Source organism: Simochromis diagramma, unplaced genomic scaffold, assembly GCF_900408965.1.
Source record: "Simochromis diagramma unplaced genomic scaffold, fSimDia1.1 OVJJ01000355.1, whole genome shotgun sequence".
Classification (NCBI taxonomy): Eukaryota; Metazoa; Chordata; class Actinopteri; order Cichliformes; family Cichlidae; genus Simochromis; species Simochromis diagramma.
Genome location: NW_024387174.1, coordinates 1,531,774 through 1,549,111, shown reverse-complemented (window position 1 = coordinate 1,549,111; position 17,338 = coordinate 1,531,774). Strand labels below are relative to the sequence as shown.

The following is a 17,338-nucleotide window of genomic DNA, read 5'->3' as shown; positions in this document are numbered from 1 at the left end:
TTATTATAATTAATAATATTATTATTGACAGCTGGGATAGGCTCCAGCGCCCCCCGCGACCCTGAAAAGGATATGCGGAAGCGAATGGATGGATGGATGAATATTATTATTATCATTATTATTTGCCACTTGCCCTGTGAGCCCGCTCAGCTGGGATAGGCTGTCCCAGCTGAATGGGCAGATGTTGAGTGGAGACCTTTTCAGTGCACTGTGGGCTACGGCTGTTGCACTGCAGTTCATTCAGAGGTCATTTCCTCTAATGTTTCCCCTCTGATGCTTCAGGACTTTACAGTAGCACTGTGCTTTGAAAGTCTGACCATGAGGGATGAATTCAAGGTGCATGAAAAAAGAAACCACATTGTGCATCATGTGTTGATCATGCTTCTCACTTGAATTATAGCGATGACACTTGAGTCAGCTGTACACAGAACTTCATATCTGCACAAGTTTAGGTCACGGTTTCCTGCAATGTATTGCAAAACTACACCACTCTACTACTACTGACGATTCTCACACATGTAAAAATCGGCTCGGAGAAAACTGAAGAACCAGGAAAATGTTATACACCTTTTTATATATATATATATATATACTGTTTGTTCAGATGACTGGATGTCCATCCACTTGTGTCCACTTTGGTGTGTTATATACATATAACACATCTATACGGTCTCGTCTTCCTCCTTTTCCTTCTGCTCTATTGAGCTGCTCACATGCAGCGCTTCACTTTTCTGTCTGTGCTGGCACAAAATTATTGCACCATCAACATTATGGGAGGTTGGCAGAACCTCAAGAATCGAGTGAAAAATAAAATCCAGCCGAATCACAACGTCTTCTACCAGGTCAAACAGCTTTCCAGTCTCAAATCCCAGTTGCAAATGGTCCAAATGGGACTTCTGTGTTTAAAAAAAGCAGGAGCCCTGGAAGCATTAGAGCGGTCCATGAGAAGATGACTTTGAATGGATATTGATCAAATTTGAATCAGTTATGTTTTTCATGTTCATCTGCAGAGTCGTGGAACTTTTCAAGCTTGTGTTTGTTGACAGATATTTAACACTGAGTGCAGCTGCGGCTGATTGGAGTTGCTGACATTTTTAAATACATTATTGTTCAGATGAAGTTGACCATGCGTTTTAATTTTTCACAGTATTTTGTATTCACTGGAGTGCTGGCGATGGTGACGTGTGCGGTGTTCCTGCGACTGAACTCCGTGCTGAAGCTGGCGGTGCTGCTGGTGATGATCGCCATCTACTCGCTGCTGACCGAAGCCTTCTACACGTCGCTGTTTGTTCGCTACGACACCGTCCACCACAACACAGAGTGAGTGCTTAGTGGAGGACATCCTCGTATATTAAATGCACTATTTGTCTTTTTTGCTCAGGTGAGGTTTTATTCTAAGAGCAGTTTGTCACGGTCATGTGTCACGTGACAAACCCCTGGGTTTGTATTATTAATCTTTGATTTCCTCATGGTTTAGGTTTTGTTTGTGTGCCTTCCTGCCCCAAATTTCAGGTCTCTTTGTTCTCTGTCATCCTTACCTCTGTGTTCGTGTGTTTCCTGTTTTACTTTGAAAGTCCGTGTCCTATGTCAGCTTTGCTTCCTTTGTCTTCTTGTGTCAGATTACCCCCAGCTGTGCTTCCCTCCTGTTTTCCATTCCCTCATTACTCCCTGGTTTATTTAAGCCCTGTTTGTTCCTCTGTCTGTTGTTGCATTGTACCGTCACAATGCTGTGTGTTGTCTCTGGGCTCCTGATTTCCATTGTTACCTCCTGTCAGCTCTTAGTTCCTTTGTTTCTATTTTCCTAGTTTTCTGAGTCTTAGTTTTCTAGCTTCTAGTTTTATGTTTTGCTTCTTGTATTTAGTTTTGGACTTTTTTCCAGCGAGTAAAGTTGCCGCTTTGAGTTTAGCTTTTTGTGTTTGAGTCCTGCGTTTGGGTCCTCATCCTGCCTGCTACACAGCCTAACCATGACAGAATGTGCCTGATGCCATGTGCAGTCGACTACTGGTTAGATTTAAAAAGTCCTGCTATCACTAAGTTGAAACTATCAAGGCTAAAACTGTTTTTTTGTAGCTGGTTGTAGGCATGATTATATCTGCTGTAAGGCCGGGCAGTTTCATATGGGAACCTCTCTGGATTGACTTCGTTTGTAGCCAGCCTCTAGTGGACATTAGAAGAACTGCAGTTTTTGGCACTTCCACTGAGGTGCCTGCTTGTGTCAAGGTTCAAATCAAGAAGCTCCAATGTGTTAGACAAGACAGGCCCTGCTACTACGAAGGACCTGCTAAAACAAGCTAACAAAACCAAACTTTTGGGAGATTGATTTTGAGGTCCTTTGGGGAAATGACAGAAAATCTCAGGGGAAAAGAAAGTAAAGCCCAGTTTAGCCAGTATTGTTTGCTCCATATGTAGAAATCACACATATCCCTTCTTTTGTAAAAAACAACAACAAAAAACACAGATCTGTTACTAACAGCATTTTTATGTTCATTTTTTTCCTTTTACATATTTGTCACATTATTGTTCAAATGTCCATAATGACATATTTTACCAACAAATAAATGCATTTGATTAATTGAGTATTTTGCCCGTAAAAGTTAAATATTTCTACAGCCATATCTCAATGACAATGAAATGAACTCAGAGATACATTAACGTATACCTGCATTAATCATCATCATTTTCAGTTTTAAGTCTTTAATTTTATAAATAGATCAAAAATGCGAACACTTTGACATATATAAAGAATTCGTTTAAATGAGCCTCTTTCTTGTAAAAAGCCTGCTTATTTACAGAATCCCATCCTGGCCCGACTCCCTTAGCTTGCCTGCTTTTTCATCTCCGTGACATGCCGGCTGTGTGTTGTGGGCGTGAGTTGATTTACTTCAAAGTGCTTGAAGTTTTCCAATCTTTGTGTTGTTCCTATGGTAAGTGTGCCTCTAAACTTTAAAAAGATGATGATTATTTCTACCAAAATATGCACCGAGTCGTGAGCTTGTGTTTGTTTATTTGTGGGTGTTAGAGAATCTAAAGCTTTGTATTTGTTTTCCTCTGGCATCACTGCACACTAAAGGCTGCACGCTACATTTTGCTGTCACAAGCTGATCCTCGGCAGCGAAAACAAACGAGCTGTTATTTTTCGCTTGTTTTGAGATTCTGGCTCCTAACTCGTTGTAAAGTGCCTGGAGCTCCGTCTCCACATCTCTCTGAGCTGTTGATCCTCAGCGAGCCTCAGATCAGCCTCAGATCACGCAGAACATTTGATCCTTCTACGGTCTGAGCTGAAAACAAAGAATCGTGAGATTAAGAGAAAAAAAGTGTCGTCTTTTCATATTTTCCTGCAGTTTCAACTTTAATGGAGAGCAGTTTTTGTCACCGGTGCTGGGTTTCAAATGTAGTTTTTGTGAAGCAATATTTAGGTTATTACAAAAGAACATGCTGTGGATCACTGTTTATCATACTACATGTTTATTTAGGTTATTAAGAAAAAGTTTTCATGAAAATGAAAACCAGTAAAAACTGAATGAAAATGTGACCACCTTTCAATAACAAAGTGTACTCAGACAGGTTTTGCCTGGGAAAAAAAATCAACACTAATGTAAAACTTTAGAAGAGAAGAAACATGAATAATTTATATTTGTGTTTATCAAATGGTCAGAAATGCCCAACAAATGCATCTTTAGGGTAACATAGACTCAATGCTTTTAATGTGGATCGGTTGTATTTATGTGCATAGCCAGTAGGGGTGGATGATATAGACTCGAAGTGATCTCACGGTATCATTCACAATGATGACATTTATGACAGTATAGGAAGAAAATACAACATTTTATCGATGTTTGCAGCTTGGAGGCAGCAAAATGTATCACTGCAAACAACATAACGGCTGTTTCTATTCTTCATTTCCAATGAGCTACTGTTACTGATGCCAGCAGCAGTATTATAGTACAATAGCAATGACACAGCATAAATCAAACATGAGCACAATAAGTGTTTTCAGTTGAAATTTTACACAACTCAAAGTCTAACATAACTACTTAAAACTTTAGTTTAACGATAACTAGAGTAACGTTATTGTCACAGTCGTGGAAGCAGACTGTGTGGAGTGAGGAGGACCCAAGTGCAGACACACAAAACGAAACTTTGATTTAACTGAGGGAGAGCCGTTTCTGGGAAGGCTGGTTAAACAGTCCAAAATAAAAAGGCAAAGGCGAAACTAAACGTGAGAAAACTCTTAACGTGAACATGAAGACCTGGCAAGGATACATGAAAACCTAGAAACATGGCAGAGAAAGCAGGACGATCGGACAAGGAATGAAGGAAAACTCACAGACTAAATGCACACAGGAAGTGATCGGGGAAAGTGGAAACATGGGGAAACAGCTGATATGAATCAACAGAATGACGCCACAGGAGAAGTGAAACTAAACACACTAAACATGGAAACGCCAGACCCTTCACAATAAAACAGGAAACATTATGAGATGCAGACATGGCAAGACGAGCAAGATTAACATATCCTCCTGAGAACGGCTATTTATGTCCTCTGCTTTTGGTCTATAACTTTTGTGTTATTTGAGCTACCCTTCTAAGTCCCGATGTGCTCAACAGAGGACATCCTTTCCAATGATATTTCATTTGATTGGGTGGCCTTTTTTAGATCTAACGAGGTGGGAAATTACAAAAAAAGTTAAACTGAGGGATACATTTTCCCTCGGTTCTCCGGAGGATATAATAAAAGTGCAGCTTTTTAAAAAGCTCTGCTTTTCTGCCACGTAACCGCAGGAGTAATTTCCATCCATTTGTTCTTCCCGTCATATGGAGCGCAGCTAGCGAGTGCTCCAGCAATCCTTGGTCAAGTCACTTCTTTACTTTTGGTCTCGTATCGCCAGCTACTCGTATCTCACCATCACATGCCTTTGTAGCCTGGTTGTACTTGTTTTTACGATGTGTTTTTGCCTCGTTGGGTAAAACAAGTTTATTGTTTCCATCTGTACCTGAAATAGGTTAAGTATCATGTTTAGTTGGAGGTATGCTCTCAACAACAAAGCCAAACTACTTCCATAGTACTGAAGAAGCTCCCTCTTTCCCTAATTGGCACTAAGTAACAAATAAAATCAGTAAGTAACAAATAAAACTCTAGAATTTCTCTGAAATTCTGGAGTTTTATTTGTTACTTACTGATTTGTTAACACAATTAATTGTTAAACGTCGACCATGACATGCCCCAAGTTTTTTTTCCATTAACATGCCTGTCAAACAGACGAACAAAGGCTCCCTTTGAACAGACTCTTCTTTCTTCTCGTTCCAACAGAAACTTCCTGGGAACCAAAGAGACGTCTTTACTCCTGATGGCCATGTTCCTCCTCGCCGTGTTTTACCACGGCCAGCAGGTAAGACCACGCCAGCTTTAACTGTGTCCTAATCAGTGAAGGAATGGCAATTTACACATTCAGAACACTGATTCATCACCTATGAGTGGATTTGTTATGGGCTGGTGATTGAGTTAGAGGACTTCTTGGCTAAATATTGTTATTATCTACACCCATGCAGCTGATTTTTGTGTCTTATCAGGTGGATTAGCTTGTTTTTCTAAGCATCAAAATGTATGATTAAAGGTGACTGAAGGGCATGGATAAAAACAAAAACTGTGACGGTTCCTTTAAAGGATAGTAACAGAAATAACCAGAGTACAGTGGGCGTGAGGAACCCAGCATCTTTCCTGTTGCTATGCAACGGTCTAATTAGAGTTATCAGCTAACGTGAAGTAAAAATAACAGAAGAAGATGACGAACAGTTGGAGTTCAGATGTGTCCAAACATGATGACATAAACGGTTAACGACCTGCCACATTTAACTGGCCTCTGAGAAACTCAAAGCAAAAAACTGTCATTGCATCCTTTAAAAATGTGAATCACTCTTCCAGCTGTGGATGCTGTGGAATCTCAAATACTTTGGTTCCATACAGATGAGGTGACAGCCGTAGCTGTAAGCATTAGACATCTTTGCGTGATGACCCAGAGAAGGCAGTGATATTCTTAACGTGTTTGTGCTTGTGGCTGCAGGGGTAACATAAGACGGATGTAGCCATGGTGATGTCAGCCGTAGGTTTGTGAAGTCCTGTTGTTAATCCTTGAGCTGAGCGTTTTTGCCATCACCATCTTGGTGCTTTTGAAACCAGACCAATGAGGTGTGGATCTGACTGTGAAATCACACTCTGACTGAATAACCAATGAGCACGTCCTGTATAATCCTGCTTATGAGGAGTTTTATCCGTAACTGAGCCCTTAAACTCCTCAGTAAAGTGTTTACAGAGATCAGGGTGGAGGGAGGTCTTCTGTAGGACCTGAAGTCTTGTGTGAGCCGTATGCATCACCACCTGGCGGCCACTGAAAACAATGCAGGTTTAATGCTTGAGAAATTAACCTTCAGCCCAAAGAGGTGAGAAAGGTCGGGGTGTTTAAGCCTGAAATGAGTTCTTTTGAATCCTCCAGTTCTGTATACGAGGTTTGGGCTGAATCTGCACTTTACAGGAACCTGGGTGGTGGCAAGACAGTTCTAAGCAATTTGTATTTACCTCTTCTGGGTTTCTTGAATGCGGTCCAAGTGTAAGAAAGAAAGATCACTTTGGTTAAACCTCTTGCTGCCTATAAAAGCTGTGACACAGGGCTGTGGGTAGAGAACATTTTAATAACCGAGCCTTTAAACGCATCTGTAATAACACAGGAAACGTCCTGCCAGGTTTTATGATTGCATAATAAGCGACCGGAGTGTTCCTTCAGCAAAGCAAAACTGGCACAGACCACTTTGTTTACACGTCTGATACATTATACAAGCCATTTCTATGAAGATGCAGTGAGACTCAGTGGCCTGAAGGAAACCGGTACCACTGTGCCGCTTTCATGCTCTCGCTATGGCAACCTTTGATCATGTAGTTTAGCAGCTCGGCATTGGTCAGAGACGGCCGTAATTGAAGGTCTTTTGTAGCCTCATGAAAGTAGAAAGCAGCTGTATTTGAAGTCATGCAGTGGCGTATTGATTTTCTCTGGGTCAAACCACTTGTTTGGCAAAGCAGAGACAATGACAGCTCACAGCATGAAACACTCGCAGCGCTGAAAAGCTGTTTGTGCCAGATGCATATGGCCAAGGGAAAAGAGAGCACACTAAAAAGACTATTTACTCTTAGCAGGAAAGTCCAGCGTGCAAAACAGGATCCAGCTGTTTTTTTAGTGCAGTGTTGATGAACTAAGTGGCTCCGTGTTTTCTGCTAAATACTCCAAATTATCTTTGGGCAAAGTGGATAATCGCTGACAGAGGAGCACTTTTTGTTTTCATTTTTCATGCTTAAGCTCACAGCAGGGGTTAAGTTACAATTTTTGTGGTATATTTTACTGTTTCAAGTTTTAAGTTCAAGAGGCAATCTCAGTGCTTTCCTGTCTGTTTATGTTACAGTTACGTTCCAGCCAAAGACATTAAAGCAGGATTTTGTCTCAGCATTGAGCAAGACGTGGATCCAACTCCACTAAGCATAAAAGGATCCTTTAGATCCTGTACATGTTCAGTCCTTTAGTGTCCAGCCTGGAAGCTTTTCTCTGACAGTAAACACAGGCTGTCTATAACAGCTTTATATACACAATGTGATGTTTGCGAACCCTCAAGCTGGAATCTAGACTTCTGGCTTTGGTGATTCAGGAAAAGCAATCAGTACTTTTCCAGTGTGGTAACTGCAGTATTGCGGAAAAGTCACTTTATATTTTGCTAGGAACATGGCAAAGCAGCTAGTTATTAGAATATATGCAAACATGCATGGGTATATAATAGTGCTGTCAGCGTTAATCTCATTAAAATGACGTTAACACCAGAACCAAAACAGAGTTTGTGCAATTCTAACAAGCTTAAAAGTCAATATTTGTTATGGCCACCTTTATTCTTCTACACAGTCTGAACTCTCTGAGCCAGCTTCCGCGTCTTTCTTTAAGTAGTCTTCAGGAATAGTTCTGCAGGCTTCTTGAGGGACATTTAAAGCTCTTCTTTGGATGTTGAGATTCAATGCGGCTGAGGTCTGAGGTCTGGGGAGGCCAGTCCATGACAGGGTAGTTTTGATTTTACTGGATTGGATTGGATTGGATTACTGCAGTGTTTGGGGACTTTATCCTGTCTTTCTTCTCTGTCCCCAATCGGTTGCAGCAGTTGGCCCCACCCCTCCCTGAGCCTGGTTCTGTAGGAGGTTTCTTCCTATTAAAAAGGAGTTTTTCCTTCCCACTGTCACCTAAGTGCTTGTTCATAGGGGTTCATAGGATTGTTGGATTTTTCTCTGTATGTGCTATTGTAGGGTCTACCTTACAATATAAAGCGCATTGAGGCAACCGCTGTTGTGCTTTGGCGCTGTATAAATAAAATTGAATTGAATTTGCCATGCTGGAAAATGAACACAAAATAATCCCCAACATCACTGACTGAAACACAGCCAGAAACCATGGCAGAACCTCCGTCATGTTTTACACTTGGGGTAGAAAACACAGTTTATTTTGGGATCAAGTTTGCCGTCTGTACGAACCTGTGACCACTGACATTAACATTAATTTACATAATGCTTCAAAAAAAACCTGCAAACATTTTCAATATGTTTGGACTGCTGTCAAAACATATGTCATTACCAGCATAACAGCAGGTTTTTCACCCCCATTTTCTATCTCATTTCTACTTTGGCAGCCGCTGGAACTAGAAAATACAACTGTGGCGTTAGTAATTGCACACAGGTTGGGCTGAGATTGGAGAAATTTCCCCAAAGAGCAGCAACAAGAAGCACGGAGCAGTTCTGACTAAAACGGACCAAAATATAGTGACACGACATTCTTTTGACTCACACCCGCTCCTCTGCCTACTTGTAATCGACTCCAACAGTAATCAGAAGTCTCACGTTTTCAGAGTGGCCCGTGGTTTGTGTTTGAAGCAGAGCTCCAGCAACAGAGGCACACAGTGATGAAGCAAAACAGAGGTAATAATCGTTACGCTGAACAATGGCGTAATGAAGCTCTGGAATGAGAACAGGGCTGAAAACCCACGGCCCTGTCGTCCATTGTTGAAGAAATGCATGAACACAGAGGGTGTTAAAACATTAGTTAGTGCTTCTTTCACAAAAGACACTTATTGTGCTGTGGAGAAAACCCTATTAGAGCGGAGAGATGAAGGAAACTATTTCAGCCTTTTATTCGTCTTCACAGCCTCTTTCATTACGAGAGTTGTGGTTTTATTCAGCGCTCGTTATCCCTGACTGCTGTGTGTAATGTCTTCCCTGTAAAAAATGCTCTCACCTTTTCCCTTGATGGTATCTGGAGCTGCAAGTGTACAGCTCATTATGCGAGCCCGGGAAAAAAGTGCTGAAAGTTAAGAAAAAGAAAGAGTTTTTGCACATTTATACAATAAGACAAGTTAATGCATCGAGTTAGCAAATTTGGCTACTATAATATGTTTTTTGTTGTAGGCAGTTGATTATTGCATCAACAGATCAGCAGAGGAAACTAAGCCAGCAGCCTTTTGCGTAATAAATTAATGGTGGAAACACTGAAGCCAGATGAGGTTGTTGTTCATGAGTGCTGCTTCCTGTCAGAGCCGTAATTACATTATCAAACACAGCAAGCACGAAGCAATTCGTTACAGCCATTCAGAAAAAGCTCTTAATTTGAAAGGATTACGGATTCTTCTTTTTGACGCTCCAGTTTTCTGCTGAATAATTTTAAGACTCGAACATTAATCAAGGCCGCACTGCTGGCAGCAATAATACAACACAAATACAAGAAGAATCAAATAATAGCACTCACGTGTAAACCACAATTCATTACATTATTTCACTGGCTGCAATATCTTCATAAGCTTTCCCAAAAGAATTAGCGTCTTTATGCTCAGTCAGTGTAAGCATCGCTCAGTCTAACAAGGATATAAACAGGACGACAAGGACGAGGAAGTCGTCATCTGACTGCAAGTAGTTGTAGCCTCAGTCTCGGGCTGTTCGATATAACGATATATATCGGATGACGATATGAAAAAATCTATCGTTTCATTTTACGCTATCGTTTGTTTCATGGTGTCGCAAAATAAACTGTTTACGGTATCGGTTTGATGGTCACTGTAGTGGCTATTATCAATTTCCTAAAGTTCTCTCTTTCTCTTATATTTAAAATAACCACACTACGGACGGATAAGCGACTGTTTTTACGCGTTGTCGTTAGCAACAACGCCAGTAAACCCAGCGTGTGGCTCTGCTGCCTGCTTGTTTATTTTCCACCCAAGCCTTTCACAATAAAGCTGAAGATCCTGTTGAGATTTTTCAAAATAAACTGAAATGATGACAAACAGAATGACCAAAACAAAACAAATCGAGGACCTTATTTCTAAACGAGGGGCTCCCTCTGTAGCATGGACATGGTTTGGTTATGAAAAGTCTGACACGGACCTTTACTATGGAAATTATGCTGCAAACCGGTCCCCACCTCAGACTCAAACATGGCAAACCTCTTTTACCACCTACGCAAGAATAACGTGAAAGAGTATGGAAAGAGTTTATGGATGAGAAGCAAAAAAGAGCCGCCAGGTGCTCAAAGTAAACCTTAGACTCAAACATTAAAACTGGCTTTTCCCCGCAGCACGCCGTGTAATACTCACAAAGTAAATGGCGGCCGTTACAACTTATGTCTAAAAATGTATAGTTTCATGCATCGGTCAAAACACTCGACTCCAGGTACACGACGCCCAGCTGGAAACACTTCACACAAGTCGAGTTGCCCGAAATTCACAGAATTTACAGAAAATGCTACATTTTTGTGATTTATATCGTTGTCGGGACGATAAATGTCTTATATCGGGATATGAGATTTTGGTCATATGGCACAGCCCTACCTCGGTCTTAAAACAACCATTTCAAAGTCATCAGGATCAGAAGTTCATTGCAAATGGTCCCAATAATTTTCCCAATAACAGTCACAGTCGCATAAGAGTTGGGATGTCTTAGAGTCAAGGGTAAAAACCCTCTTTGTGATGTACAATATTAATGACATAAAATGCTGTGAAAAAGTGTTTGTCCCCTTTCCTGAATTTTTAGTTTTCAGCATATTTGTCACACTAAGATGTTTCAGGTCATCAAACTAATTTTAGTGTTAGACAAAGATTACCCCTGTAAATACAAAATACAGGTTTTAAATCAGGAGGGAAAAGGAGAGAAAACACTATCCAAACCTGGCCCTGAGTGAAAAAGTAAAACCTAAAATTGATTGTGCCACCCTTGGCAGCGAGAACTGCCATCAAGTGTTTGTGATAACTGGCAATGAATCTTTCACTTCGCCGTGGAGGAATTTTGGCCTCTTCTTTGTAGAGTTGTTGTGATTCAGCTCGTTGTGGAGTTTTCAAGCATCATGCTAAAGCATCTTGATCTGATTTGAGTCTGGAGTTTGGCTAGGCCACTGTTTGTTTTTCTAGCCATTAAGAGTACTGGACTCCAGATTATTGTCCTGCATAACCTGAGTGAGCTTGAGCTTCAGGGCAAGAACTGATGACTGGACTTTCTCCTTCAGGATTTTCTGGTAGAGAGCAGAATTCATGGTTACATCATTTATAGCAAGTTATTTTTACATCGGATATAACGAGATGCAAACTTTCCAAAAAGTTCCAATTTCCTTCCATCAGTCTACAGAATATATTCCCAAAACACTTCGGGATCATCAAGATGTTTTTTGGCAAATGTGATATGAGGCTTTGTCTCAGTTTTGGTCAGCAGTGTTTTCTCCCTGGAACTCTGTCACAGATGATATGTCTGCCCAATCTCAAGAACTCTGACCTTAAGTGAGGCCTGCAGTTCTTTTGAATTTGTTCTGGTTTCTTCTGTGACCTCCTGGATGAGTCGCTGATGAGCTCTTCAGTAAGCCAGCCTCTCCTGCGAGGGTTCACCACTGTTCCAGGTTTTCTCCATTTGTGGACGAAGAGATTCCAGCGAACCACGGTGAGAGACAAAGCCTTAAAAATGGCTTTGTAACCCTTCCATGACTGATAGTGATTTTGTTTCTCAGCTGTTTCTTTAGATTGTGGCATGATGTATTGTTTTGAGATCTTTTACCCTACCTCTGTTTATTGATTATTGGATAACTTCTATATAGTTTTAGACAATAATCTGGCCTGGGTGTGGCTAGTGAAAATTCTGTTAATGATTTAACAGGAAGAGCAATTACTTTTTCAGATAGGGCCAGGTAGGTTTCAGTAGCTGTTGTCCCTTAAAAATGAAAAGCAAAAAGAACTGCAGTTTGTATTTACTCAGGTAATTGTTGTCTAACATTAAAATCTGATGATCTGGAACAGTTAAGTGTGACAAATATACAGAAAACTAAGAAATCAGGAAGGGTGTAAGTACTTTTTCATGCTCCCAAGCTCAAATATTCAAGCAGCTTTGATGTGGCAGATTTTTGAGCTTCCTGACAAAACCCGACGAGAGATTTGTGCCTCCTCCTGGTCTTCAGATGGGATCTTGCTTTGTTAGGCAAACGTGTAAACCAGTCCACTATGGAACCACTTTCACGTACAAAATGACATTTTTTTAAAATTAAAAACTCATCGAGGGCTTATTGTCATTTCCAACAACGCGTTGTGAAGATTTCCAGGTGGTTGGAGCATAAAGGATAAAAGCCATTATTCTGACCTCACACTGAAGGCCAGTCATTGGACCACGTATGATTTAAACCAGAGCAGCCATCGGCCATGTCTGTCCCCCCTCTCCAGCTAGATTTAGCTGAAAGAAAAATCACAGGAGTATTGTTTTTATTTTATTTGTTCGCCTAAATCTGCTTTGTTTAACATCCTCATACATTTTAATGCTTGTCGGGTTGTTGGGCTGTCACATTAAGGTATGTAACTGTATAAATGGAGATTACCTGCAGTAACCACAATGTGTGAGGTGACTGCAGCTCCTGTGCTGAGTAACGTGTTCGTTAGAACAGGAGAGCGAGGTTTTTTCTGTACAGTTAACAGAAGCCATCGGTGAACAGCGGAGGTCATGTTGGCTAACGGCTGAGCGACCCGCTCTTTCACCGGGCGCCATCTCATTATCCCACCGACTAACGGGGCTGTCAGGCTTTGCATTCGTAATTAGAAAAACAGAAAATGAGATTGAAGTTTTTGTATTCACTCATATGATTAAGTGACTAATTGTTACCGCGATTAATCACAAAACGGTTTCCGTTGAACGCTGGAAAGAGTCGCTTAAATCCTCGCAGGCTTTTCAGCCGGCCCTCAAAATTCGTTTTTTTTTCTTCCTCTCATCTGCAAGTATTAAGTAAATGGTGGTGACTTTTGTTTGTCTCTAATGTATTCAAATGACTTGGTATTAACTGTGCATTCAAAACATCGGTTTGTGTTGCTTATTAGAATCCTTTTGCTGAGCTTCAGATTGATCGCAACCTCATGTTTTACATAATTGATCTGGCTTTTAGCAGATTTTTTAATTTAGCCGCCTGATCCAGAACTGCGGCTCAGCTTTTTCATCATCTAAATGAAATAAACAAAAGACTTTCCCCTGAACTTTGGTTACACGTTTAAGCAGTTAAGTGATTAACAAGTGCCTGTTTAGGCTCGGGTGAGAACACAGACAGGATATGGATTTCCTGTTTTTTGGAGGTTGGGGAAGATTTGGGGAATATGTGGAGAATAAATAAATACATTTTTATTTTTAGGTATAACAGATAACAAGGATGAGGATGGTTGGGACCATTTCTCTCTCAACTTCCATCACATATGACTAAATCTCAGAAAATGTTGCACGGCTGCCACGGTGTTTTCATCAGGTATGATGGACACCGTCGGTAATGTAAGTAAACGACCCAACCTGAAAACAAGTGATAAGACCACAAAAGAGAAGCACAGAAGCATCTCATGTTAAATAAGCACAGAAACGTGTGGTTTCATCAGGTCCCATCATTCTGAGGCCTTTGGTTTTGCTGTTCTGCTTTATAAAGATCATTCTCCTTGTTTGTCTCTCTGTCTTTTTGTCCCTACCTGATCCCCATTATCATGGTGCACTTTCCCTTCTTTGCTACATGCCTTCATTTTCCTTCAGCTTCCATCAGCTCCTTATTAAAGCTCACATTTTGTTGGCTCTACTTTTCAGTTTTGGGGTGTCTTTATTCCATTCCTCTTTAGAATTTTAACAAAAGTAGAAGAAAAGAAAAAACATTTTCAGGGTCCTCTCCTTTGGTCTTATTATTATTCTCTGTTGCAGGTTTGATTTCTAAAGACCCATCGCTCTGAGTATATCGCTCTGTAATTTGATTCACAATGTTTGCAACTCATGACTTAAAAAACTGATTTTCTTTGACTTTTTCTTTTCTTTTACCAGCAGGAGAAAACAATACGATTACTTTAGTGATTGTATTGATATTTTCTTGCTGGTAGAAGAACAGCCAGAAGGCATAAACATCATTTTAATCCAGTCTTCTCCACATCGAGCAACTTGTTGTTAATATATCTACATGCACATTTATGCCAGATGTTGTGCTTTTTTGAAGCTTGTCTGTGTTTAAATCTTTTGTGGGAAAAGCGATCATATTACTATGTTTAGTACCGAGGAGATGGGCAGTGGTGTTGGGGTGCCACAAACGATTATTTTGATAGTCGACTAATCAGATCATCATCCACTGAACGTAAAAACGTACAGCTTATTGCACCAGCAGCATCTGCTCTTATATAACTATCATTAGCTTACAGCTTTAAGTGTTTAAGGTATGTGCTAACTAAAAATAAAGACAAGATGATAGTTTGTTAAATTTTAATGAAATTTGCAGATTGTTTCGGTGAAGTTTAATAAACTCCTTTCTATCTAAAATATAACGGGACACCGGAGTAAATTCTCGAGCATCTCACACTTCTGATAATCAGCTGTCTGCTTGACGTTTATTCAGCTGTGTAAAAACTATAACTTTAATCTCAGCCAAACCGATTTACTCAGGAACAAATAAAACACTGAAAAAAAGCCAAACAACAACATTTTTAAGTTATCTAAGTGACTTATATCATATTTAACCTGAGTAGCGAAAGACGGCGGTGGGTTTGAAAACGATCTGCCGGGAGTCCGGTGTTCTCACACCGCTAGTGACCTAGCCCCCGGCTAGCTATCGAGCTAGGTGGGTAACAGACGTCTCCGAAAACGTCGGAGCGCTTTTGAAAATATGTGGTGTCCTGATAAACTGAGCAGATATTTGAGGTTTACACAGTTACATTCTCGCCTGAAAATATGTTAAAAGTTTTTTTGTGACCCAGAAAGAATAATAAGAGTAACATTAAAACTAACTAGCTGCCGCCATTGTTGACAACTGAGCTGGGCCGCGCTATGAATTCTGGGACAGAGCTACTGCCATCTTCTGTTTCAGTCCGTTATTACGCTCTTAAATCCTGCTAGTTATTCCTGCGTCTTTTGGGATCTTACAAAGCTTCAAACGACGCGTCGACTATTAAATCAGTCGTCGACGATTTTGATAGTCGACGTAATCGTGGCAGCCCTACAGTGGTGTCGGACGGCGTATATTTTCATTCACTTCTTTTGACGATTTAGTTCCTTCGGTGAAGTTTAGATAACTTGAGGTTAGACTGAAGAAGATGAGTTTCAAGCCGCGGCCTTCATTGTCAAAATCAGACAATTTGTATGTCGAGCCAACCCCCCGAAGCTGAGCTTTAAATCTCCTTAACAGCATGCAACAGTATCACGCTATTTCAGCCTTGACTTCAGAACGAGGGCAATAATTAGGCATGGCCGTACGGGGTCACTTGTCAGGCAAACATCAGCGCAGGTTGTTTTAATCGTGTGAAGAAGCAGCGCTGCTGTTTTTCTGCTGAAGAGTGCCTTGTTTGTTTAAAAAAAATAAGCCCGTGTGTAGATTTGGAGAACTGGGCTATGCAGTTTGGTGAAGCTGTGTTCAAGTCTCTGTATTTTAAAATACATCAAAATGGTTTACTGATATCAGATCTCATACACTGGATGTTTGAGCTGGTATATGCACAAAGTACAGTGAAACTATGTCGCGCCAAGGAAGATCTTCTCTGCACATGAAACAGATGAAGTGTTTAATCTGCAAACAGCCACAATGGCATGAATGATTAAAAAACACATTAATAACTCATCCAAATGATTTGTTTAGTAGCCTGAATGAATTATACGAGTGCAAGCATCCACTGGTGCTAGAGCACACAGTGGCACTCCGAACTAAGGTTTCTGATTTGTGACAGTTACTGATCTGAGGTGCTCTGCCTTCATTTTTCTGTCTTCAGTTGGAGTACACAGCACGCCTGGACTTCCTGTGGCGTGTCCAGGCCAAGGAGGAGATCAACGAGATGAAGGAGCTGCGAGAACACAACGAGAACATGCTGAGGAACATCCTACCCAGCCACGTGGCCCGACACTTCCTAGAGAAGGACCGGGACAACGAGGTCTGTGCAAAAACCCGCTCACACCAAAAGTGGTTATACGAGTGGTTATGTTGGTTTTTATCAAAAAAGCGGTTGAGTCGATCTGGATCTGGAGGTGGGGAAAAGTTCTTTGAGTCATTTCGTCACAAATACACATCAAATTGAAATATGAAAAATTGAGAGGCCTCCAGTAAACCAAAACCTTTGTGATATCAGCAACTGCTAAATAACGGTAATCAAATTTTCATTGGCTAGCTGGTTGGTGTCTGGGAATATGCTAGCAACAAATCGCCAGAGGGATCAGCGCCCAGTCTCTGGGCCTGTGTGACTGTGGCTTCCTGTAAGTGGGTGCACTGGTCACAGATCTAAGCTCTTGACGGGCACTTTGTTTTTGCAGTCATACTGGTCATGAGACAGAATGCAGGTTTCAGACACGACGTCTGTCTTTTATATACACTATGTTTTTTTCCTGTTCCTCTTTCTCAGTATTGTATTAACAACATATTTGGGGGGTTCAAACTAAAAGTGGTCTCACTTAAAATGAGTTATAATTACTTAATATAACTGCACCGTTACAGTTATTAGGATGCAGTGGGTCAAGGCTGAATCTGATTGTAGGGTGGATGCTTGCAGCAGACGTTTTGGGTCATTGTACTGTTGTCAAATTTTATTCTTCTCTTCAAAATAAAGTCCAAATCTTGATTCAGATCCAGATCTCAGTTCTCTCAGCTAGCATTTGTGAATCACAGCCTGTTATTACCTTCAGGAATGATGAAGTAGACACAGGTTGTTTTTTAGGCCACTGACAACTCGAAAGATTAATGTTTTCAGTAACCTGTCAGCAAACGATAGGTCACATCTGAACATTGGACTGACTCAATATTTAGTGGTTTTATAAAGCAGC

The 17,338-nt window shown here is 40.8% G+C and overlaps 1 protein-coding gene across 2 annotated transcripts in view; it reads left to right on the top strand.

The window, feature by feature from the left end:
- adcy8 (adenylate cyclase 8 (brain)) overlaps window positions 1–17,338 on the top strand; it is a 124,855-nt gene that overhangs the window by 92,479 nt on the left and 15,038 nt on the right. For both annotated transcript variants that reach the window (XM_040049308.1, XM_040049309.1), the window contains 3 exons: window positions 1,148–1,320; window positions 5,312–5,390; window positions 16,297–16,455. In XM_040049308.1, the coding sequence (XP_039905242.1) occupies window positions 1,148–1,320; window positions 5,312–5,390; window positions 16,297–16,455 (411 nt within the window). The remainder of the gene's footprint in view (window positions 1–1,147; window positions 1,321–5,311; window positions 5,391–16,296; window positions 16,456–17,338) is intronic.